General features: G+C 48.5%; 1 protein-coding gene across 5 annotated transcripts in view; it reads left to right on the top strand.

Moving 5' to 3' along the window:
• Positions 1-23,853, top strand: part of CAMK1D (calcium/calmodulin dependent protein kinase ID) — a 462,154-nt gene that overhangs the window by 412,218 nt on the left and 26,083 nt on the right. For all 5 annotated transcript variants that reach the window (XM_032244054.1, XM_032244053.1, XM_032244057.1 and 2 more), the window contains one exon: positions 9,028-9,103. In XM_032244054.1, the coding sequence (XP_032099945.1) occupies positions 9,028-9,103 (76 nt within the window). The remainder of the gene's footprint in view (positions 1-9,027; positions 9,104-23,853) is intronic.

Here is a 23,853-nt window from a genome sequence, read left to right as displayed (position 1 = left end):
CTTTCTTTCTTTCCTTCCTTCTCTCTCTCTCTCTCTCTTTCTTTCTTTCTCTTTCTCTTTCTTTTTTTGAGACAGTCTCACTCTGTCACCCACGCTAGAGTGAAATGGAGCAATCTTGGTTCACTGCAACCTCCGCCTCCTCAGTCCAAGCGATTCTCCCGCCTCACCCTCCCGAGTAGCTGGTGTGTGCCACCACGCCCGGCTACTTATTGTACTTTTAGTAGAGATGGGGTTTCATTATGTTGGCCAGGCTGATCTGGAACTCCTGACCTTGTGATCTGCCCACCTCGGCCTCCCAAAATGCTGGGATTGCAGGTGTGAGCCAGCGTGTCCGGCTTGGTTCTGGACTGCTGGCTTTTATCTTCTTGCATTGAGAACTGCCCCTGGCCCCCCAGGCTGCTCCCTCCTGATGTGTCACCATCACGCCCACTGGAGGGGTCATGTGTGAAAGACAGAGAGGAGAGGTCACACAGACATCCATGGAGATGGACAAGCGCCCTGAACGTGGGCTTCCTAGCAGGGTGAGGTCTTCACAGTTTCCTCTGCCCTCTTAGCAGAAACTGCTTCTCAGCATGTCCTCAGGGCTCAGGCAAGGGAAAATTCTTTTCTGTTTCATGAGAGCATGAAGATTGATTACTGCAGGCCCCACACCCACAAGACAGCTCCTGTCTTAGTTTTCAGTTCCACTTGGTTACGCCTTTTTCTTTTCTCTTCTTTGGTAAGGAAAATCGGCAGTTTTATTGTTTTAAAAACAAGATGAAAGGTTTCTGAAAAATTTTTTTTCAAGTCTGTGGAGTCCTTCCCTTCGCCAGGAATACTTGCTCTAAATCAATATAAAGTGGCTCGGTTTATAGAAAGTGTTGCCTGCAAAGTGGAATTTTCCATAAGTAGGCTGGTGGTGAGTCTCAAAGCAGTAAATCCAGTTATTTTAAATTCTCAACCTAGTGTTGTGTAAAGAGCATGAGTTAAGCGTGGGCTGTGAGAAGGACCACACTTGTCCACAGAGGTCTCTGATGGCTCCTGGGACACTCTAGTGAGGCTGTGTGGTTTACATGGAACTTAACTTTTATTTTCTGGTGTAAACTTAATAAGCCAGTGGGGTATTGTTGTGTCAGGAATAGCAAAGAAAGCTGAGTTAATAGCACCGTGATCTGAGCAGGAGGAGTTCTGAGAGATCATGGAACAAAGTCTTTCTTTCTGTTCTTTGCCCCTGAGTCTGTATTTAGAGTTAATTCAGTATTTCAGTTTAGTTTTTGATTTTTTTTTTTTTTTTTTTTTTGAGATGGAGTCTCGCTCGGTGGCCCAGGCTGGAGTGCAGTGGCACAGTCACAGCTCACTACAACCTCCGCCTTCTCAGTCCAAGCGATTCTCCAGCCTTAGCCTCCCGAGTAGCTGGGACTGCAGGTGTGCGCCACTACACCCAGCCCCGACAGCCTCCCATAGCGCTGGGATAGCAAGTGTGAGCCACTGCGCCCGGCCTGGTTCTGGACCATTGGCTTTTACCTTCTGGCATCGAGGACTGCCCCTGTGCCCAGGCTGCCCCCTCTTGAAGTGCCACCATCCTCTGCCCACTGGAGCAGTCAGTCCCAAACTTCCTTGGAGAAAAGGTCTTTTTTTTTTTTTTTTTTTTTTTTTTTTTTTTGAGGTGGAGTTTCACTCTTGTTGCTCAGGCTGGAGTGCAATGGCGCAATCTCGGCTCATGCAACCTCCACCTCCCAGGTTCAAGCTGTTCTCCTGCCTCAGCCTCCCAAGTAGCTGGGACTACAGGCGCCCACCACGACATCTGACTAATGTTTGTATTTTTAATAGACACGGGGTTTCACCATGTTGGTCAGGCTGGTCTTCAACTCCTGACCTCAAGTGATTCACCCACCTCAGCCTCCAAAATTGCTGGGATTACAGGTGTGAGGTACCTCGCCTGGAAAAGAAAAGGTCTTAAAGGGAGAGTAACGTTAACGTGAGTGACAAACACAGTCACACGCTGAGAATTAGGGTGAACTCTGCCTCTTTTCTCCTCAAAGTTCCTGTCCGAAATCACGTGTCCATGAAGGGTGTTTGGCAGCCGCCCCTGCTTTTACCTGACACAGGTACTCGCCAGCTGGCAGTTGCCTCCGTTCCCAAATTCATTTGTCCCCCACTCTATCCTGTTATTTGTTCTTGTACCTACTCACCGAAAATATTTCAGGCAGCAAAGTTGATTTGTAGCCCAGTCGTGTAAATTTGGAAGACATTTCTCTGTAGAAACGATGGTGTGTGGCAACAAGGTTGCATTCGGTTGAATCACCAAGTGCTGACCCATCAGGACCTACAGAGACGAGAGCTATGCCCTGCCCTCAAGCAGCGTTCAGTCTGCTGTTTGACAGTGGGATTCGTGCGGCAGTAAAGGGGTATTTGAGGTGCAGTGGGAGCCACAGGAGGCCAGTGTGTTACAGGATTTTGGTGCATGGACCTGGGAACCCAGTTGTTGTGCGTAGTGCGAGTCTACTGAGGACAGCTGCCCCACCCTAACCCCATTCTCTGCAGCTCCAAAACGCTGGCTTTGGGCAAGCCTAAGGGGCAACCTGAAGGCTGGACCTGCTGCCTGGCTTGCATATGTCTCTTTCAGTATCTCCAGGTAGGTGGGTTTCCCGACAGCCACTGACAGAGCCCCCAGGGACTCTCCCTTGTCACTTGAAAGGATGTCCTTTCTGTCGTGGCTGGGGCAGGAGGCTAGGTCCTTCCTTCCTGACCTGTCTGGGGGCTGGGGACATTCTTACGCAAGCCATGGAGCCTTTCAGTGACAGCGTATCTTTGTCAGTAGCTCCAGGTAAGGAAGAACTCAGACCGTCCCTCTTGCAGTAGGCATGGGAGCAGTGGGGGTCATCGTCAGGTCCTCCCATCATGCTTCAATTTGCATTCCAGCGTGGGCCACAGAGCGAGATTCCTTCTCACAGAAGTCGTGTTCTCTTCTCATCGCTGCCTGTAATTGGAAGAGAATATGATTTCTCCTCGTCTAGGAAGCTCTTGGGTATCGCCCGGCAGCACTGGCCAGGAGGTGGAACTGTGGCTGCATAGCTCAGAGCCCTCATCACTTTCCGGGGCTCTGGAGGGACTGTGCTCAGCACCTCCTTGGTCTGGAAGCTCATTGGTCTTCGGCAGGTTTGTAAGTTGGACGCTGTGATCTTTTGGAATTACAGAAGAGTTCTGGCCATGTGGGGTCAGACTGGTAACATAACACCAGGAGGTTTGGCTGGTTTGAGTGAGAAGTAGACTCCCCCAGGGCTATGTGCTTCACCACAGCTGAGACAGGAGAATGGGTGGGTCTGGAGCTTTGCCAGATGGGCCAGGTGAATTCAGCTGGTTGGTGAAACAGTACAGCCCACTGCCAATTACAGGAGGTGAGCAGGAGAGACAAGATCCCTGTGGATTTCCACAGTTTGGCCTCGTTTGGCCACCGTATCAGAGTGCCACGAGGGTTTTGAATATTGACTGAGACTGTATCTTTTCCATGAATTTCTGTGGGATAAAAAGTAGCGATTTGAAGTGGTCTTGGTGGGCTTTTTAAAACAATGTTTCAGAGGACCCTTGATTCTAGCAATCACAAATCAAATTAGAATTTAGGCTATGGTGTGTGTACCATTAGCAGTTTTAAAAATATTTCACGTTGGTGGGAATATTATTTCCAAATCGGTTTGCTTTGTCTTGTTTGCTTGGTGACATGGCACTTCTGTCTTCACTCCCGGGTTTATTTCCAGGTGCAATTAAGAAGGTCACCAGAAGATAAAACAGTTTACCCATCTCTAATTGGTTAAAAAATATTTGTGTTTTGTCGATCTATGTAACACAGATAAGACACAACACCAAAAAGAGCAAGAAACGTACATTCTTGTTCAAATTCTTGACACAAATATGTAAATTTCCATCCCCAATATTGTCATCCTGATATTTACTTGTTAATAATTTAGAACTTCCCACATAACAACCATGCTGTTATCCAAAGCTGAAATCTTTTATATTTATTTATTTATTTGAGAGACAGGGTCTCACTCTGTTGCCCATCATGCAATGGCACAATCATAGGTCACTGCAGCCTCCAACTCTGGGGTCAAGTGATCCTTCTACCTTAGCTTCCCAAAGTGCTGGATTATAGGCATGAGCCACTGCATATGGCCCAGGAATCTTTTCTTAACCATATGCTTGATATTATAAACTTTGCCATTTAAGCAGAGTCTCATGTTTTAAAAATTATTTAAGTGTAGTTAGTCTGTGGCTTCAAGAATCTAAACATCTCCGCCGGGCACGGTGGCTCATGCCTGTAATCCTAGCACTTTGGGAGGCCAAGGTGGGCAGATCACCTGAGGTCAGGAGTCCAAGACCAGCCTGGCCAACATTACGAAACCCCATCTCTACTAAAAATACAAAAAGTAGTCAGGCATAGTGGTGGGTGCCTGTAATCCCAACTACTTGGGAGGCTGAGGCAGGAGAATTGCTGGAACCTAGTTGGCGGAGGTTGCAGTGAGCCAAGATCACGCCATTTGTGTTCCAGCATGGGCAACAGAGCAAGATTCCTTCTCAAAGGAAAAAAAAAAATCTAAACATCTCAAATAACACCCAAGCATAAAAATTAGCCCCTTGCTTTTCCAGTCTGTATATGCCTTGCACAACAGCCTGGTGTGTCGGCAGATTTGCCAGATTGAGGGTGAAATGTGTCATGTGCAGGTGTCCCTCGATGTGTCGATGTCTAGGAAAAAAAAAAGTCTTTATTCCTTCGTTTTCTGAACAATGGTTGGTGGCCAGTAAGTTCCTCATTCTAACAGATGATGACAAAGGGGAGGAGGTTGTTCTCTTAAAGAATTCTCCTTCCCTCCCACCATCCACGATGCTGGACAGCTGCGAGCAGAAAGCGCTCATGAGAACACAGAGTATCCGCGCCTCCTGGGTGGGAAGTCTGCTCTGCGGTGGCTGCGGCCGCGTAGTCCTGCCATCATCCTTGGCTAGGGCATCGGTCAGGTCTTTGCTCAGAAGCTATGGAAGCAGCTGTTGGAGGCAGCACGGCTTCCTCCTCTGTGCTCCTTCCTCGTGTATCTGTTGCTGTTGGGCGTCTCTCTTCCCCCCCTGCATTTGTTTCCAAGCGCATCATGATCACCAGAAGACAGATAGTTTACCCATCTCTGATTGGTTCAGAAATATTTGTATTTTGTTGGTCTGTGTGACACAGATAAGACACAACACCAAAAAGAACAAGAAATGTCCATTCTTTTTCAAATTCTTGACACAAATACATAAATTTCCATCCCCAATATTGTCATTTACTTGTTAATAATTTAGAACTTTTCCCCCGTAACAACCATGCTGTTATCCAAAGCAGAAATCTTTTATTTTATTTTTATTTATTTATTTTAGAGACAGGGCCTCACTCTGTTATCCAGGCTGGAGTGCAGTGGTGCAGTTATAGCTCACTGCGGCCCCCACCTCTGGGCACTTAGCACGGGACAGGAGGTTGTGCTCTCAAGCTTGCCCTGAGCTCCCAGCGCCTCTGTGCCATTGGACATCTGGTTCTGTAGAGTGACCAGGTCAGCCTGCTGTGCCATCTTGCTGAAGAGCTTTGCAGATTCCTATGATCTGGAATCCAGGGCTTCTACCCGCTAGCTTGGCACTCCCCTCCTGACACATGCTTTCAGCTCTGCAGAGGGGAAGCTGGTCAGGCGTTGCTGTAGGAGCCTTCTCTGCCTCATGGACACTTTCCATCAGGCCACAAGGCTGGCCCTGGAGGGTCCTTGGAGATGCCGGTGCTTCTCATGCCATCTGTGCTCACCTGGCCACTTGGACCAGAGTTCTAGCTCAGGAAGAGCAAGCCTCCTAAATCAGAAAGGCATTAACTGTGGTCAGTGGCTCCCTTCTGTCAGTTCTCCTAATACAAGAGTCTAAGATACGTGCTCTTAGCGGTCACAGCGGACAATTCATTGCCCTGTCATCCAAGGGCAGACCCTCCCTGGCTTTGTAATTCTGTCTCTCGTTTTCTTGCCTCATTGAGGATCAACATAGCAAAGAAATGATATGCAGATTTATTTATTTGGCTCTTGTTTTAAAAAAATAAAAATTACAAGCATGGTGGCTTACACCTGTAATCTCAGCACTTTGGGAGGCCAGGGTAGGCGGATCACGAGGTCAAGAGAGCAAGACCATCCTGGCCAATATGGTGAAACCTGGTCTCTACTAAATACAAAAATTAGCTGGGTGTGGTGGTGTGTGCCTGTAGTCCCATCCACTCAGGAGGCTGAGGCAGCAGAATCTCTTGAACCCAGGAAGCAGAGGTTGCAGTGAGCAGAGATTGTGCCACTGCACTCCATCCTTGGTGACAAAATGAGACTCTGTCTCAAATTAATTAATTAAAATAAAATAAAAACCTGATAGGAAGTGTGGGGGAGTTGGAGACCAAAGCCACTTGTGGGGATTATCTGTGGAGTGCGCCCCTCACTGCCACAAGCAGAGACACTTAGCAGTGGTTTGTATACCTTCCTGTTCTTGCTCCAATATGTGTATTGTCAACAGGATGAAATAAATTTTTCTGCAAAAGAACTTTCATTTCTCTGCAAAAGAACTTTCCTTTCCAACCAGTGTGCCACACGCAGCCCAGGACAGCTTTGAATGACACCCAAAACTAATTCGTAAATTTTCTTAAAACATTATGAGATTTTTTTGTTGTTGTTGCAATTTTTGATATTTAACTCATCAGCTATTATTAGTGTCAGTGTCTTTTATGTGTGGCCCAAGACAACATCTTTCAGTGTGGCCTGGGGAAACCAAAAGATGGGACAGCCATGTAAACCTAGACTGATGATGCCCTCACCTTAGCAGACAGTATGTTTGCGTGAAAGGAGCTGGAACAAGGATCAGGTTGACCTGGTTTCAACTCTCAGCTCTTTCCTCTCTAGCTGTGTGATGTGGGACAAGTTACTTAACTTCTCTGAGGCTCATTTTTCTCAGGTGCACATAATGATAGTTGTCAGAGTTTAAAGGATTGCAGTAGAAAACGTTTACAAATGACTCACCCAGGACCCACTTGATGGCAGACACTTAATATAAGTTAGGTCTCTTCTGAAGGGAAGTTTGAGTGGATGCCACATTTCCACTGGGCCAAGTTACCTGACCTCTCACCTCTGTGTCCTCCCTTGTAATTTTGGAATAATAGTGATCACTCTTCTAGCACTTCTCCTCAAGGATTGTTGGGGTGAGTGACTACATCACAAAAGAAGACCTAACTCAGCATCCAACAACTGCCTTCTCAGCTCTAGCTATTTTTATTTTCTCTATCCTTAAAAATTTTCTGGAAAGTCTGTGCTAAAGACACTGCCATTAGATGTGTTTGTGGGCAAAGGAGATCTTACTCAGATTCACTGCCTCATTTTGTATTTATCTACGCCTTGCACTAACATAGACTGAGTGCCAGCTATGTCAGATGCTGCTGGTCACCAGACTGAGTGGGTAGCCAGTGCTGGGTGATGGCCATGGGCCAGGAGTTAGGATGAGTATAAACAAGCCCCAAGGCCAGGAACAGGGAGTCAGGATCAGCATAGAACAAGCCCCAAGGCCAGGAACAGGGAGTCAGGATCAGCATAGAACAAGCCCCAAGGCCAGGAACAGGGAGTCAGGATCAGTATAGAACAAGCCCCAAGGCCAGGAACAGGGAGTCAGGATCAGTATAGAACAAGACCCAAGGCCAGGAACAGGGAGTCGGGATTAGTACAGAGCAAGCCCAAGCCCCTGTCGCGGATGACTCTTGATGAAGAGTGCTTTAGAACCAAGAATGCAAGGTTGAATTCCAGTTTTTTTGTTTCACAAATGAGATGAGAAAATGAAATGAATATGCTGACACCCTGCCCAAACCTTAGAGAAGGAATTAGGAGCAGGCCCGAAGCAGGATTTTCAGAGGGTAGGCCTTATCTCTGAGCTCCATTGTACCATCAGCTCCAGGAAGGCCCAGGGAGGGGCTTCACCTTTTCGACCCCACAGTGCCTAGTAAGGCCCTACACAGAGGCCAGAAATGCTGCCTTGAGGTGACGTCACAGACTCCGGACCCCCAAATGAGTATTTCTTTTTATATCAGCCCGACCTGAGTTACTCTTAGTACAGCACTGCCATAAAATAGCTATGTGTTATGTGTTGGCTGACTGATTGAGTTTCATCGGTAGTCCCCCCCCAGCCACACACATACCCCTTAAGTATTTATTTACATTCTTTAGATACTGTAGAGTCTTCATGTTTTTTCCTAATTAAAAATGCCTATTGAGAGCAGTGACTCATACCTGTAACCCCAGCATTTTGGGAGGCTGATGTGGGAGGATTACTTGAGGCCAGGAGTTCAAGACCAGGCTGGGTAATATTACGAGACTTCATCTCTTAAAAAACAAAAGAAAAGAAAAACTAGCCAGGCATGGTGGCATGCACCTGTGGTTCCAACTACTTAGGAGGCTGAGGTGAGAGATTTGCTTATGCTCAGGAGGTCAAGACTGCAGTGAGCCCTGATTATACCATTGCACCCCAGCCCAGGCAACAAAGCAAGACCCTGTCTTCCTTTAAAAAAGCCAACGAATAAGGCCGGGCGCGGTGGCTCATGCCTGTAATCCCAGCACTTTGGGAGGCCGAGGCGGGTGGATCACGAGGTCAAGAGATCGAGACCATCCTGGTCAACATGGTGAAACGCCGTCTCTACTAAAAATACAAAACATTAGCTGGGCATGGTGGTGCGTGCCTGTAATCCCAGCTACTCAGGAGGTTGAGGCAGGAGAATTGCCTGAACCCAGGAGGCGGAGGTTGCGGTGAGCCGAGATCGTGCCATTGCACTCCAGCCTGGGTAACAAGAGCGAAACTCCGTCTCAAAAAAAAAAAAAAAAAAAAAAAAGCCAACGAATAAAGTGGGTCATGCCTCTCTACTCAGTTTTTATACTCACTGAAAGCTCAGGCATCATCAGATAGCAAACCCCAAAACTGTCTTCAGTCCGAGGCATGTAAATTGTCAGGCTGTGCCTTTTCTTTGTCTTTCTGCAGCTCCTGAAGTCCTCGCTCAGAAACCTTACAGCAAAGCCGTTGACTGCTGGTCCATCGGGGTGATTGCCTATATCTTGTAAGTACTGCCTGCTGCCTTGGCTTCCTCCTCTACTGGCCATTTTTTGATGGTTTGATGAAATATACATGAAACAAAATGTACCACTTTTAAGGGTGCAGTTGAAGGGTTCAGTTCAGGGCCAAGTTTGAGGCTTCAGTTCACTGGCATTGAGTCCATTCACAGTGTTGCACAACTACCATTGCTATTCACTTCTAGAACTTTTCTGTCACTCCACACTGAAACTGCATCCCTTAAATAAAAACTCATTTTTGGCCAGGCATGGTGGCTCACACCTGTAATCCCAGCACTTTGGGAGGCTGAGGAGGGCAGATCACGATGTCAAGAGTTTGAGACCAGCCTGTCTCTACTAATAATACAAAAATTAGCCAGGTGTGGTGGTGCATGTCTATAATCCCAGCTACTCGGAAGACTGAGGCAGGAGAATCACTTGAACCAGGGAGGCAGAGGTTGCAGTGAACCAAGATCACACCACTGTACTCCAGCCTGGACAACAGGAGCAAAACTCCATCTCAGAAACAGCAACAAAACCCTCCTTTTCCCTTCTCCCCTATCCCCTGAGAACCTCTGTACTACTTACTGTCTCTATGAACTTGACTCTTCTGGGGACCTCATATAAGTGGAATCACACAGTATCTGTTCTTTTATTTCAGGCTTATTTCACTTAGCAAAACCTTCAAGGCCCATCTGTGGTGTGGCATGGGTCAGAATTTCCTTCCGTTTTAAAGCTGAGCAATACTCCGTCGTGTGGATAGACCGTGTTTGTTTATCTTCGTGGTCCATCGATAGACATATGGGTTGTTTCCACGTTTTGGTATCATGAAGAAGGCTTCTGTGAACACGGGTGTAGAAATATCCCTGCTTTGAGTCCCTGCTTTCACTTCTTTGGGGTTTGTGTCTAGAAGTGGACTTGCTGGGCCATGCGGCAGTTCTACATTTAACTTCTGAGGAGCCACCGTACGGTTTTCCACAGCAGAAGCAGCACCTCCAGTTTACATTCCCAGCAGCAAACACGAGCGTTCCAGTTTCTCCACATGTACACCAACACTTGTCATTTTTATTTTTTTTGACAATAGCCTCCCAATGGGTATGAAGTGGTGTCTCATGGGGCTTCAATTTGCATTTTTCTAATAGCTAATTAAGCCTCTTTTCAGGCACCACTTTAGCTTTTTGGTGGATACAAACCCCTATTAGTACATCTCCCAAAGAAATCATAATGAGAAAAATGTAGTGAAAATCTAAATTTCACCTTTGGAGTTCTCATTTCTTCTCAGCTGCTTTATCTCCATAACCCAGGAAACACAATTCTGGGACATGGGCTTGTTACAGTTACTTCAGGATCATCAGTTCTGTTTCTTGTTTGTTTTATTTGTTTTGCTTAAGTCTAATGTTATTTTTAAATTACAGTTTCTTTTTGAAGTTATACTTTCAAATGCTTATGATGGAACATACTTTTAGGGTAGGCTTAGGCCAACTTGTTCTGCAGTTGCTAGGCAATGAATTTCCCCATTTCATCATCCCCAAGGAGGGAACATTTCCTTGCAGAAAGAGCCCCCTGGACACCATGCAAGACTGCAGGGGCTGGTGATTGGAGAACATTCTGGCAGTGTGAGGCATCCTCCTCCTCTCCTCCAGGAATGCTGGAAACATCCCCCCTCCCCCGCATTGCCTTTGCTGCATTCTCTGAGAAGCAAATGGCCCTTCTCCAGCATTCAGCTGGGCCATGTTTGTAGTTCAGTGTGGATTTAGGTGACAGCGCTTGTACATTCTTGCCATTATCACAGGAGAATTTCATCCATTGCAATATACTTGGCCTAAAGGACTCTTGTTTATGGAAATAGGTAAAGGGCAGATCCATCTGAGCTTTAAAACTAACATTGCACTTACAGAATACTTTCCCTTTCAAAGGACGTTGATCCCCTTTTGCAGTTTTATCCTTTTGAGGTGTGTTTCAAAAGATGTGTTGAGAATCTAATCAAAGTCATGGACCCTGTCCCCTAATCAAATCACTTGTGTGCATGTGTGCACACACACAGACACACACAATTTTGCATACCATTTTCTCAGGGGATGTGGTCATTGTCCTGGGTAAGCAGACACTGGGCATGAGCCCTGTATTAGTCACCCTGGCTCTCTAAGTCCTCAACTAAACATCTTACCAGAGGCCCTGCCTCACCCAGCTTGACTATGGAAGGCTTGAAGAAATAAATGCTAGGGCAGGCCTCTTCCTGCAAAGAACTGAAGCTGGTATCAGTCTAGAGAAACCTTCCCTGGGGCGGAGGAAGAGTAGCCCTTTTTCTGGCCTTCTGGTTATTTGTTCCTTTATGTCTATCTGCACCTTGAGCCTTTACTCTGGTCTGCACTAATGTCTGTGACCTCCCTTTGGGTTTGTTTGTACAGTTATTTCCCTGAACTCGTGGCCTTAGGGTAGGGTATTGGCACTGCTCTGAGTAGGTACATGTTGACGGATGTTTCTTAGAATGACGGAGAAAAGCAATTTAAAGCTAAGCAATGATGTCTTAGTCAGATCAGGCTGCAACAACAAAATGCCATGTGGTGTAAACAACAGGTATTTATTTCTCATGATCTGGAGGCTGGAAGTCCAAGATCAAGGTGTCGGCCAATTCATTTCCTGGCAAGGGCTCTTTTCCTGACTTGGAGACGGCCGCCCTCTTGCTGCATCCTCACGTGCTGTAGAGAAAGTACAGAAGAGCAAGCTCTCTGGTATCTTATCTAAATCAGTCACTGGCAGAGGAAACAGGATCATCACGCTTGGCCAAGCTGACAGTGGGGAGAAGCCCTGAGTGGTAGCACAGTTCTTCTAGTGAAGAAGGCAGGAAATGGGTTGGTAGTAGGCAGCTAACCACATCTGCCATAGACCATAGGTAGGGAGGCGTTGGAAAGAGGGCCAGCGTGTCTAGAGGTGGTATCAAGACAGGACACCGAAGGTGACACAGGAGAAGTTACCTAGTGCGAGAACAGAGAGAGACTGGGTAGAGTGTTTGGATTTTAACCCAAGGTCAGTGGGAAGGGTTTTGAAAAGTGGTGTGATCTGACCTGACTTACATTTGAGAATTATTCCAGCCGTGCTGAAGAAAGTATTGGAAGGCACATGTGGAAGGTGGAAACCGAGTGGGAAGCTCTGGCGAGAGGTGCTTTTCCTGTTAAGGCACTGGCTCTGGGGAGAGGTGGAGAGATCTCAGATCTGTTGTGGATGTGGAGGATGAAGGAGGGGGAGGCTTCAAGTCTCAATCCAAGATTTTGACTTTATACTGTGTTGATGGTTAAGAAAAAAGAGGAATGGTAGAGGAGTAGATTTAGGAGGGCGGGTGAGATCAGTAATTTGGTTTTGGACACGTTACGCTTGAGACCTTTGGGAGATACCCACAGAGTGGTGTATGCATGTATGGAATTCAGGATAGAGATACAGGCGCGTGCTTCTGAGTGTGATTTGACGGGCGGGGCACCCAAACCCTTATGATTTCCATATACACTGAAATATTTGCCACGGTTCAAGTATAGTATTAAGCAAAGACATGCCATATTTCTTTGAGTATAAATTTGGTCAGTTTCCACGTGATGGTTTCCCGGCCACACTAGCTTTGCCCCAGACTAGTCCCAGATCGATTTCATGACTGTGTCAGCCTTCAAGATGGCAGCCTGGGCTTCTGTGTTCCTTGGTGCCTTCCGGAGTTCTGTAAGTCCCAAGCAGAGAATGAATGGACTCTTGGCATCTCAGTTGTATTCTGTAAGATGTTCAGACTCATATGGGTGATAGGTCAAATCCTGGCTATGTTTTAGTACATGACAGGGCTGCACTTGGAGAAGCACCAGCTTCGAATTTGTTATCAGTAGATTAACCTCCTTTCTCACCATACAGATGGCTGGTATTCTGATGAGAGACATCGAGTCTCTGTCATCTTTATGTTTCACACCTAGCATGGTGCCTGGAATGGAGAAGGTCATCAAGAAATGCTGGTTGTTGACACTGAGAATGACAAGCTTGAGGCTGGAGGTCTGCTCTACGGGGAGGGCCGTGCACAGCTGCAGGGGGTCACAGAATGCAGTGGTCACTGAGGACAGGGATAAGCACCATCATGGTGGGTCTAGAACGTTAGATAAGCAGAGAGATGAGAGCATCCGACAGGAGAGGGGAGGGAGCCAAAGACAGGGGCAGGGTGCCGCAGCCATTTGAGGCTCGCAAAGCTATCCTGTGACCGTTTTATAGCGGGGATTGGGGTCGATGTCAGAGGTTGGCCCTGGACTGAAGCAACGTTAGATGCTGGAACTCATGTGTCTCCGTCTCGGACTCTTTCTCCTTCCCGCGGCTCCACTGTGCCTGGTCTCCCATTCCTAACTAAAGATTTATACGCAAGGCCACCGAGCAGGCCTTGACCAGCAGGCAGCATGCCAGGGAGGCCGCCTCCCCACAGGGAAGGCACGCAGCTCCTCATGCTTCCCAGCCACTGTAATGGAAAAGAGCTCAGCCCCTGCAGTGCTTTGGAGCGCAGCATTCTAGTTTTTGTTTGATAGACCTGTCACGCTGAGCTGTCAGACCTCAGCCACAGTGGCCGTGACAGGCTATGGCACCAAGTTTTCTCGTGCACGCATGCCATGTAAACATTCCTCCTTTAGCTGATGCGAGCACTTGATAAGTTGGCCCTCTTTCGGTGTCCACTTATCTGCTATCCATCATTTGGAGGGAGAAATACTTTTTCCTACCAAGGACACTCATTTTAAAAACCCATGTGATGGGTTCTTATCCTGCCAGGAATCTTCCCTTGGGGATCCGGACTTGCAGAAAACATCTTTGCCTGAAAAGCTTACGCTGCCGGGAAGGCCAAGGACAGCGTGGGTTGGGCTTTGTGATAAGCGTGTTGGTGTCTGGTGTGACGGACTTGGCTCAGCCAAGACAGCGCAAGGTCCAAGGCACAAATGTCCTCAGTCAAGATGAACCTGAGCCTCTCACAGATCGATCTTGATTTTGTGATAACATGCAGCCCGCCTTTCTTCTCATAACTCCAAGGATAATAATTTTTTTAATGATTATGTCATGATCATTTGCCTCAGTTGTGCTCAAGGATGCCACAAGCTGTGAGGAAGCACCCTGAGTGTGGGCTAACAGCTGAGAAAGATCCTGAAGAGATTCCCACTCCCAGATCGGAACCGGCATGTCAGAGGCTGGAGGGCCGGCTGGACGGGTGGGCCAAACTTGGCCGTGGGTGGGGAGACCTCAGATCACTCTTCCTAGAAGAAACTCTAGGCAAAACGCTGATGCTACCCCGCTTTCTTGAGTGGACCTCTGCATTGCTCAGTTTATGTTGTTTTGAGATGGAGTCCTGCTCTTGTTGCCCAGGCTGGAGTGCAATGGCACAATCTTGGCTCACCACAACCTCCGCCTCCCAGGTTTAAGTGATTCTCCTGCCTCAGCTTCCTGAGTAGCTAGGATTACAGGCTTGCGCCACCACGCTCAGCTAATTTTGCATTTTTAGTAGAGATGAGGTTTCTCCATGTTGGTCAGGCTGGTCTTGAACTTCTGACCTCAGGTGATCCGCCCACCTTGGCCTCCCAAAGTGCTGGGATTACAGGCGTAAGCCACTGTACCCAGCCATTGCTCACTGTTTAAAACTTGCTCACATAAATGTCGATTTGCTCATGTATACAGCTGAATCAGCTTTGGAAGAATGGAACGGAATGAGGAAGGCCTAATCTGCATGCCACATGCATTTTCTGAAACAAAAGATGATCCTCGCCAAGGCATTTCACATCCCTTTGAGCAATTGACAGCTGGGTCTTCATGGAATACGTATGTTTTAGGGAGAACTCGAGCCCAGGCATCCCCCGAAGAGAATGCAGCATGATTACCCAGCCCTGGGGGCCCGTGATGGCTGTTACTCCTATGAGTGTGAGGAGTGCCGACTTTAGTAAGGACCGTTCACTGGCGTGGCCAGCGGGCAACAGTCACCTGGTTGAAGTCATGAGCTTTGCGAGGTGGGGCACCGTACCTTATTCAGGCCACTGTGGGCCCATGGTCTGGATTTTGGCTTTAGAAATTTGGAAACTCCATTTGATCTGTTTATTCATCTTGTTCAGATGTCTCTGTGAATTGATTCACACTAACCAGACTCAGAGACTTAGGAAAAAAAAATCTAATCTCTGAAATGTCCATTTACTGAATCATAAGGCAGTTTGTGCCTCACGTGGTAATTGGATATGCGTGTCCACAAACAATCATGTTCTCTCTCCTGCAGGAAATGCTCCATGAGAAACCAAATGAAAACCAGAAGTTTTCTTTCTTTTGGAACGGGGTCTCAGAGCAGTGGAGGAGGGTGGCCTTCGATGTGTTCACGAAGCCTGTGCTGGCCTCCACGGGAGGATGATTCTGCTGAGAAGCTCTTTCTGTTGGCTGGTTAGCATAGCTGACCAGTTCTTTTTAAGTTTGTTTGTTTGTTTTTAGAGACAGGGTCTTGCTTTGTCACCCAAACTAGAGTGCAGTGGTGCAGTCATAGCTCCTTGCAGCCTTGACCTCCTGGGCTCAAGTCATCTTCCCACCTCAGCCTCCCAAGTAGTTGTGACCATAGGTGTGTGCCACTATGCCCAGCTAACTAATAAAAAAAAGAGCACGCACACACACACACACACACACATACATACACACACTCATTTTTTTTTTTTTTTTTTTTTTGGAGGCGGGGGGTCTCACTGTGTTGCCCAGGCTGGGCTTGAACTCCTGGCCTCAAATGATCCTCCCAAAGTGCTGGTATTACAGGTATGAGGCACCGTGCCCAGCCCCTACTGACAGTTCTTCTGCCCCCTCCTTTCTCCTGCCTCAAAGACCAGCCGCCCGCCGCCCGCCGCCCGCCCTTTCCCGTGATCATTCCAGCGTCATCGTCTTTTGTTTCAGCATGCATGATGGTTGATTATGATTCCTAGTTGACTGATTTGAGTTCAGGGGTTGCATTTTGGTTTGGCTGCTTTCCAAGGGTTTTCAGAGAGCACCTCGTCTCCCCATCATGTTCTCCACCCAGTGCATGCTGGGGATGGCTGAATGCCACCTGTGGGTTGTGAGTCCCTGCAGCTTTAGTTGCAGACAGAAGCTGGGCCATATTTCATCTTTGTTAGTGGGCAGGTGATCCAGTCTCCCCTGCTTCAGGGAAGGGACCTGAGTCGTTGTCTGTGACAATTGGTTAATTACCTCGAACCCCTCAAAATACTCTGTTTTCAAAGAGCAGGTGCAGGGGGTACACAACAGTGACTGCGGAAACTTCACGAGGAGTGCGACTGAGGGAAATTGACCTTTCAAATGGTGATGGGAGCAGCTCCCTGCCGGTGACCTTGGGCTGTGTGGAATGCACCAACTCCTGTGGCTTTGCCTTCAAAGGCCATGGGGTAGAGAGGGCACCGCAGAGTAAGAGGTCGGAAGGTAGGGGTCATGGCAGTCTTGTTTGTGCCCTGAGGGGTGTGGCTTCAGGCCAGAAAGAGAAACATTTTACTTCCTCTGCTCTCTTGTTTTCATCTTAGCTCCGTCTCCGAGAAGCCATTGTCATCTGTGTGGCAGCTAAATGCTCTACACAGTTGACAAAGGAAATTTAGCCTAAAGAATGGAAGGCAGGGGACTGACAGTCATCCACTTAACTTACATTTCTCTAGCCTAACATGTGTCAGGCAGCATGATGGGGATGCAGAGATGGATTTATCACCGTCCTGGCCCCGGCCTCAGAGCCACTTACTGTCTGCTGGAGGTGATAGACAGTAAACAGATAAATTACAATCCAGTCTTACCAGGTGTCATGAGATGAGAGGGAGGTGGTGGGGCAGCTTCTAGAACACAGCCTCTGCCCTGGACTGAGGAATGCTTCCCAGGACGGGAGACAGCCATCTGGGTTTGGAACGATGGATGAGAATCTGCCGGGAGAGAGCCTCAGGGAAGGGCTCTGTCTTCAATATCTGCCTAGACAGAGTGATGGTGTGCCCTCTCAAGACTCAGTTATCTAAAGATAAGATGTGCTGTCTGTTTATGAGAAAAGAGGTGGCATTCAGTTAGCAACCTAGTGTTTAAAATAGAGTGTGAAGGAGGTGATCGAGCTTTGAACTTCAGAGATCTCAAACTTGGGGATGGGGAAGATCGAATCTCCGAATGATCAGGACTTTTCTTTTTCCTAGCAATACACTGGGCACATGGAAGAATCAGGGGCTCTTTATTATGGTTTTAAATATGTATTGGAAGAGCACAGCAGCAGTGCTCAGCAGGATGGGGCAGGGCCTAGGCAGTGAAAATGACCAAAGAAGGTGCCCAGGAGGAAAATGCCCAGCCCCACGGTGGGGGTTGCGATGGCAAACAGGTGGCTTCAGGCCCCATTTGTGACAAAGAGGGTAGAGATGGAGGTCAGGAGGGGAGGGATTCCACCTCACATTGGTAAGTCAGGGAAACCCTGGAGGACACGGGTAGGAGGACCCTCGGAAGAGCTGATCAGAAGCCCACGACTCAGTGCAACACCAGGTAACATGGTACACGGTGCCATCTTCCTGCTTCTGATCCCCTTGCCGTCCATGTTCCAGTGACTTGTTTTTTAGTCCATTCAGTGAAGAGGACACACAGAAAGTGCAGTGAAAGGCCACAGCCAGTAGGATGGAGGGAGCAAGCCCTTTCCCAGGTGTCATCGTTAGCCTATGCAGATACGTAACTGCTCACCCATCCAAACTGGGAGGCAGGGAGGGAAAGAGGGAGAAAAAGAGGGAGCAAAGTAAGGAAGCCAGGGAAGGAGGGAGGAAGGAAGAGCCCGACCACCAAGTAAGCCAAGTCTAGCTACGGAAATCTAATTTGGAAATCCTCCATGGTTCCGCATCATCGGTTAGCGCCTGGTGCTAATCGCCTCCAGATTGGATGTCTGCGCCCCTCGTGCTTTGGTGTGAAATCCACCCCTCGTGAGAACTGACTCATCTGCTCGGTCCCCAGTGTGCGCTCAGTTTCACTGTGAGCATGAGCTGCGCTCGAAGTGGTTTGGTTCCAACTTCCTGCAGATGCATTTCCCCCTTTAGGAGGAAGTTCGGTGCCTCTGCACAAAGGCCCCGGGCTTTCTTGAGGTGGTGTCCGCTTGGCGAATGCAAGAATCAAAACGTGGATTTTGCTGCTCACGAGTCATGCTTGGGGATGTGTTTTGTTCTCTCTCCCCTCCTCCTCGCCAGTGTTCAATTTGAGTTGTGCGCAAACTTTCTAAGGAATGGGTTTCCTTTTTCCTCTCCAGTATTCCCTTTCCTTTCCTAAATCTTTCTCTAATCTGCTTACTCCTCAGTTTTCAAGGCATTGTCTAAACCTCAGGGGGTGCAGCAGACATTTATCTCCCTTGCATTTCCGTCCCCAGCACTGTGCTGGGATCACCCTCTGCCTGGTTTAACATGTGAACCATTCCTGGTTTCCCCAGCCTGCTCTCTCGTATGTTTGCAAGGAGAAAGCTCTGGACATGCACATAATCAAACATATGGCTACTGAAATAATTGGATTACATTTTTGTAACGATTCAGGTCTCGTTGGTCACTAAATGCTATAAATCCAAATAGTATGCTGAAACCTCTTTTGATCACTAAGCGCACCTTGCAAATAAGTACAAAAGGTTTTTCAGCTTTTAAAAGCTTTATTTTATTATTTCTTAAAAGTCTGTCATATTATACAGAGTAAGATGAATATGTTTCAGATTTCTTCCTACAGGCTGTAGACATTCATTCAATAAACATTTGTTAAATATTGGCTGGGTGCCAGGGCAGAGGACAGACCGTGGCCATCTAGTGGTCACTACACGTGGAAAGGAGCGTCGCTCAGAGTTGATTGATTTTGCTTGGGTTTTTCAGACCCCCGCTGGCCTCGATTGGCCTTACAGCTTGCCTAGTGTGTAATGTACACGGAGGTTTGTGGTTTGGGTCATTTTTATGGCACCTTGACCTAACGGCATAAAAAATATTCTTCCTGAACAAATAGGCCTTTAAGCAAGCGTTCTCAGGAAAGCTTGAGCTGTTCTTAGAATTGAGGGTTCCTTGGCTAAGTGCTCGGAAATACTGACACATAAAGATCCAACTTCTAAAGCAGCTCGAGTGCATTCTGTTAGCATGTGTGGAACACAGGGCCCAGAGTATGACCAGAGGCAGGTCTCCCTCCGTCCCTTCTCTAAGAAGGTTGGGTCAGGGTGCACAGTTGATAGTGGGTGGTTCTGAGACTTTGCCCAAAAATTTAAAATATGTCACTTCATTTTCACAGGTAGAGTGTGGGACATTGGGCTGAGTCCTCAGGGCTCAAAACTGCTCTTCTCTCCCCCTCAACATTGCTCTTCCTGTTGCTGGGCAGCGGCCGCCCCACTTCAGCATCTTTCCGCTGGAGGAACTGAGAAGGAGTAGATGGAGTTGGGATGAAAAGGAGAAGAGGGAGATAAGGGTGGGAACCACCATGTGATGATCACTGTGTCCCGGGGACTTTCAGATGTTACATCTCTAGTATCCACCCATCCATCTTTCTGTCTGTCATCTATCCGTCTATCTACCCATCCATCCATCCATCCATCCATCCATCCATCCATCCATTCACCCATGCATCCACTACCCATCCACCCATTCAGCTTTGTCATCTGTCTATCCATCCATTCATCCATCCTTTCATCTATTATCTATGTATCTATTCATCCATCCATCTCATCTATCTTACTATCTCTATCTATCTTCATTATCATCTATCAATCTATCATCTATCCATATCTATCCATCACCTATCTATGTGTGTTTTATGTGTCATACATATTAGCATATAGAATACATGACATATATTCCAACATTTATATTAAATGGGTATTGTTATCCCCACTCACGGAATAAACTGGACTCGGAGAGGGTGATTCACTTGCCCAGTCACTCCCAGTTCCTGCTGGAGCCAGGCTCTGCACCTGTGTCTCCTTTCCTCTAGCTCCCTGCCTGAGGAAGACCTTCCACACACCCTCTCTGAAAGCAGAGTCAGAGTCACCCTTTTTCCTTGAAGAAATCGCTTCTATTCTCCATGGCCTTTTCTCCCAGTGGGACTGAAACAGAGGGTTCTGGGTTGCCATTAACTGATGATTATTCAGTTGTCAGTGTGGACTCTTGTGCTCAAATATTTTTTCATAAAATATTTTAAAATAGGCCTCAGCATTTTCACAGGTGTTTAGAAAATTCACTCATATCTATTAACCTTATTTCCCAATTTCCCTGGTCAGCCAGGAACCCCTGTGCTCTGGCCTGCCTGGCAGAGCTCTGCACAGTCTTGCCAGAGGGGACTCTGCCTTTGCATGCTCTTGCAGCTTTGCATGGGAGCGTAGGATGCAAGGCTTCCCCTGACCAGCTTTAAACTACCTTTCCTGGTGGTTTTTATATTTCCTGTTTATTTTGAAGGTTAGTGTTGGGTGTCTGCCCTCTGACCCCCAACTAGAATGTAAATGACATGAGAATAGGGACTCTGGCCATCTCCTCCATGCCTGGGACCTGGTCAGTGCTCAGTCAGTCTTTGGTGACAGCCAGAGGACAGAGAACTTCCTGACAGGTGGATTCATTCATTCATTCATTCATTTTTTTGAGACAGAGTCTCGCTTTGTCACCAGGCTGAAGTGCAGTGGCACAATCTCAGCTCCCTGCAGCCTCTGCCCCCTGGGTTCAAGCAATTCTCCTGTCTCAGCCTCCCAAATAGCTGGGATTACAGGTGCTTGCCACCACACCCAGCTAATTTTTTTTTTGTATTTTTAGTAGAGATGGAGTTTCACTGTGTTGCTCAGGATGGTCTCGATCTCCTGACCTCATGATCAGCCCACCTTGGCCTCCCAGAGTGCTGGGATTATAGGCGTGAGCCACTGTGCCCAGCCCTCAGTTTTATTAATATAAGCTTCCTAGCCTGAATCACTGCTGTAGATGCAGGTCACACCTCCTCTCAGGAGCCTTCCATGATTACCTGTGAAGCTGCTCCCTCTCCCCTGCCTTCCTGCTGTAGCTGTGGAAGAGGAATCCACTTGCCCTGGAGCATCCGCTTCCGGGCCCTGGCTGGCAGGGCTGGCCCCTTTTGCATCTCTGCAATGCAGCACAACCTAACAGACTTGAGGCTCCTCCCACCTGTCAAAGTGGCCTTCTCCCGAGCTCCATCCTTGACCCTTGACTCAAAGTTACCAACTGAGCAGGCAGGGGGCCAGGGAGATAACATAATGTGTGATCAGCTGCGTGATTTTTTCCATGCTGGGGGCTTACTGGCACACACAAAGAAGTGGATAAACTAGCTGTTCTCACCCAGCCAGCCATGCGAGGCTTCCAGGGAATCTGAGTCTGTTCCCATCCGCATACAAACATGCTTGAATGTGCCAAGACACGGGGACTTTGGGAGCTGTGGTGCTCTGGCGAAACCAGCATCTGTCTCTGCCCACTCGAAGTCATGTCTGTTTGAAATCGCTGCTGGCCAAACACATCATAGGCCAGACCAGGTCTCTGGAGGGCCTGTGTGCGACCCCGTAGCTATGTCTACAGAATCCTACTGAGTGATCTGATCTGCTCTCCTGGCTTTCATGTATATGCTGATAGCTGTGTCCCAGCACCCCAGGACAGACCTGTCCCTGGCCCCAGGCCTGCAACTCCAGCTGCCTGCTGGCTGCCTTCACCTGAATCCCTCACAAGTGCCTGGTCCAGCTCACCCCGGCCTGAAAGGGATCACGCGTCTCTGTTTCATGCAGTTGCGTGGAACAGATTCTCTTCGACTGCTTTAAGGAAAAGGGATCTGTTGCACAGCTTCGTGTGGAATGCACTGGAAGGCCCAGCACGGTTGCAGCTGCGCGCGTGAGTTCTCTCACAGCCTCGCCACTGAGTGGAGGTCTCCCCTCCTGGCCTGTGCTCTGCCCTCTTCCCTGCTTTCTTTTAGTTTTCAGTCCACACCTAGGCAAGATCCAGTGTAATGATCAGAGCTAATTACCAGGGATGGGGCTGCCCTGGGGAGTTGGCGTGGCTGCCCTCTCTCCTACTCACCCCACCTACAAGGAACTGCCCAGAGCGGCCTCTCTGAGCAGGCAGTGCCCACTGAAGAGGGAGCTGGAATCACCAGGTGCTGTGGTTGGCACAGCCAGGCCCCCCGCCACCTGCTCCTTGTCCTGCATTCTTCAGGCAGTGGGCGCCGTCTCTAGTCCGTGCTGGGGAACTTTGAGGCCTCCTGGCCTTTGCTGTTGACATGGTCATACACCAGATCTGTGCAGTTCGGTCTGAACCATCTGTCCCTCCTGTCCCCTGGCTGCTGACTTGTCTTCCTGCTTCGAACCTGCCACCTCTCAGCTGCAAAGCCAGCTGTCCCTATGGCCCCTCTGTCTACACCTCTCAGGGGCTTCCTTCCACCTGCAGGTTAGACCACCCACCTAAGGGTGGGGCATGCAGCCCTCCCAGGCCTCGCCTCTGTCCATCTCATCAGCCTCAGCTCTTGCTGCGCACGAGCTCACATGCTGTACCACACAGAGAGCTGCTTTAACATGCTCCAATCAACTGCTTTTTTGTGTGTGTGTGTGTTACCCAGGCCAGAGTGCAATGGCACGATCTCAGCTCACCACAACCTCCGCCTCCTGGGTTCAGGCAATTCTCCTGCCTCAGCCTCCTGAGTAGCTGGGATTACAGGCACGCACCACCACGCCCAGCTAATGTTTTGTATTTTTAGTAGAGACGGGGTTTCACCATGTTGACCAGGATGGTCTCGATCTCTTGACCTCGTGATCCACCCGCCTTGGCCTCCCAAAGTGCTGGGATTACAGGCTTGAGCCACCGCGCCCGGCCAACTGCTCTTTTAAGCCCTGTGCTCTTATTCGTGGGCAGCCACTCCTGCTGGCAGTCTCTGTTTCTCCCGTAAAACTCCTGCTCATCTCCTGAGACAGAGCATAGGCGTCTACCTCCACTGCCTCAAAGCTGCCTGGCCTGCACGCCCTTGTACCCCCAGAATGGCCTCTTCAGGTGTCTGTTGTGACTGTCGCCTGTGTCGTCTTCTCTGTATATGCCTCTCGTAACCACTCTGAGCTCTTGAAGGCAGAACGTGGTTCTTAACTTAGCATTGCATTTCCAGTATCAAACTCAGTATCTGGTACACAGTAGCTGCAAAGCAAAGACTTGACAAATGAATGAGTGCTCAGTATGCCTGAGGCCCCAAGTGAGTATGTGTATGTCGGCAATTCAGAATGAAGACCGTGGCCGGGCGCAGTGGCTCACACCAGCACTTTGGGAGGCCAAGGCGGGTGGATCACCTGAGGTCAAGAGTTTGAGACCAGCCTGGCCAACACAGTGAAACATCGTCTCTGCTAAAAATAGAAAAAATGCTGGTATAGTGACAGGTGCCTGTAATCCCAGCTAGTCTGGAGCCTGGGGGGAGAGAATTGCTTGAAGTCAGGAGGCAGAGGTTGCGGTGAGCCGAGATTGCGCTACCGCACTCCAGCCTGGGCAACAAGAGTAAAACTCCTCAAAAAAATAACAAAAAAGACCGTGATGATGCTATAAAATCCATGTGGGGTTAGGTGTGGTGGCTTATGCCTGTAATCCCAGCACTTTGGGAGGCTGAGGCGGATGGATCACGCGATCAAGAGATCAAGACCATCCTGGCCAACATGGTGAAACCCCATCTCTACTAAAAATACAAAAATTAGTTCGGCGTGGTGGCATGCGCCTGTGGTTCTAGCTACCTGGGAGGCTGAGGCAGGAGAATTGCTTGAACCCGGGAGGCGGAGGTTGCAGTGAGC

Source organism: Sapajus apella, unplaced genomic scaffold, assembly GCF_009761245.1.
Source record: "Sapajus apella isolate SASKATOON/1434 unplaced genomic scaffold, GSC_monkey_1.0 scaffold53, whole genome shotgun sequence".
Taxonomy (NCBI): domain Eukaryota; kingdom Metazoa; phylum Chordata; class Mammalia; order Primates; family Cebidae; genus Sapajus; species Sapajus apella.
The sequence above is the reverse complement of the archived record's forward strand: the minus strand, read 5'-3'. Positions and strand labels throughout refer to the sequence as shown.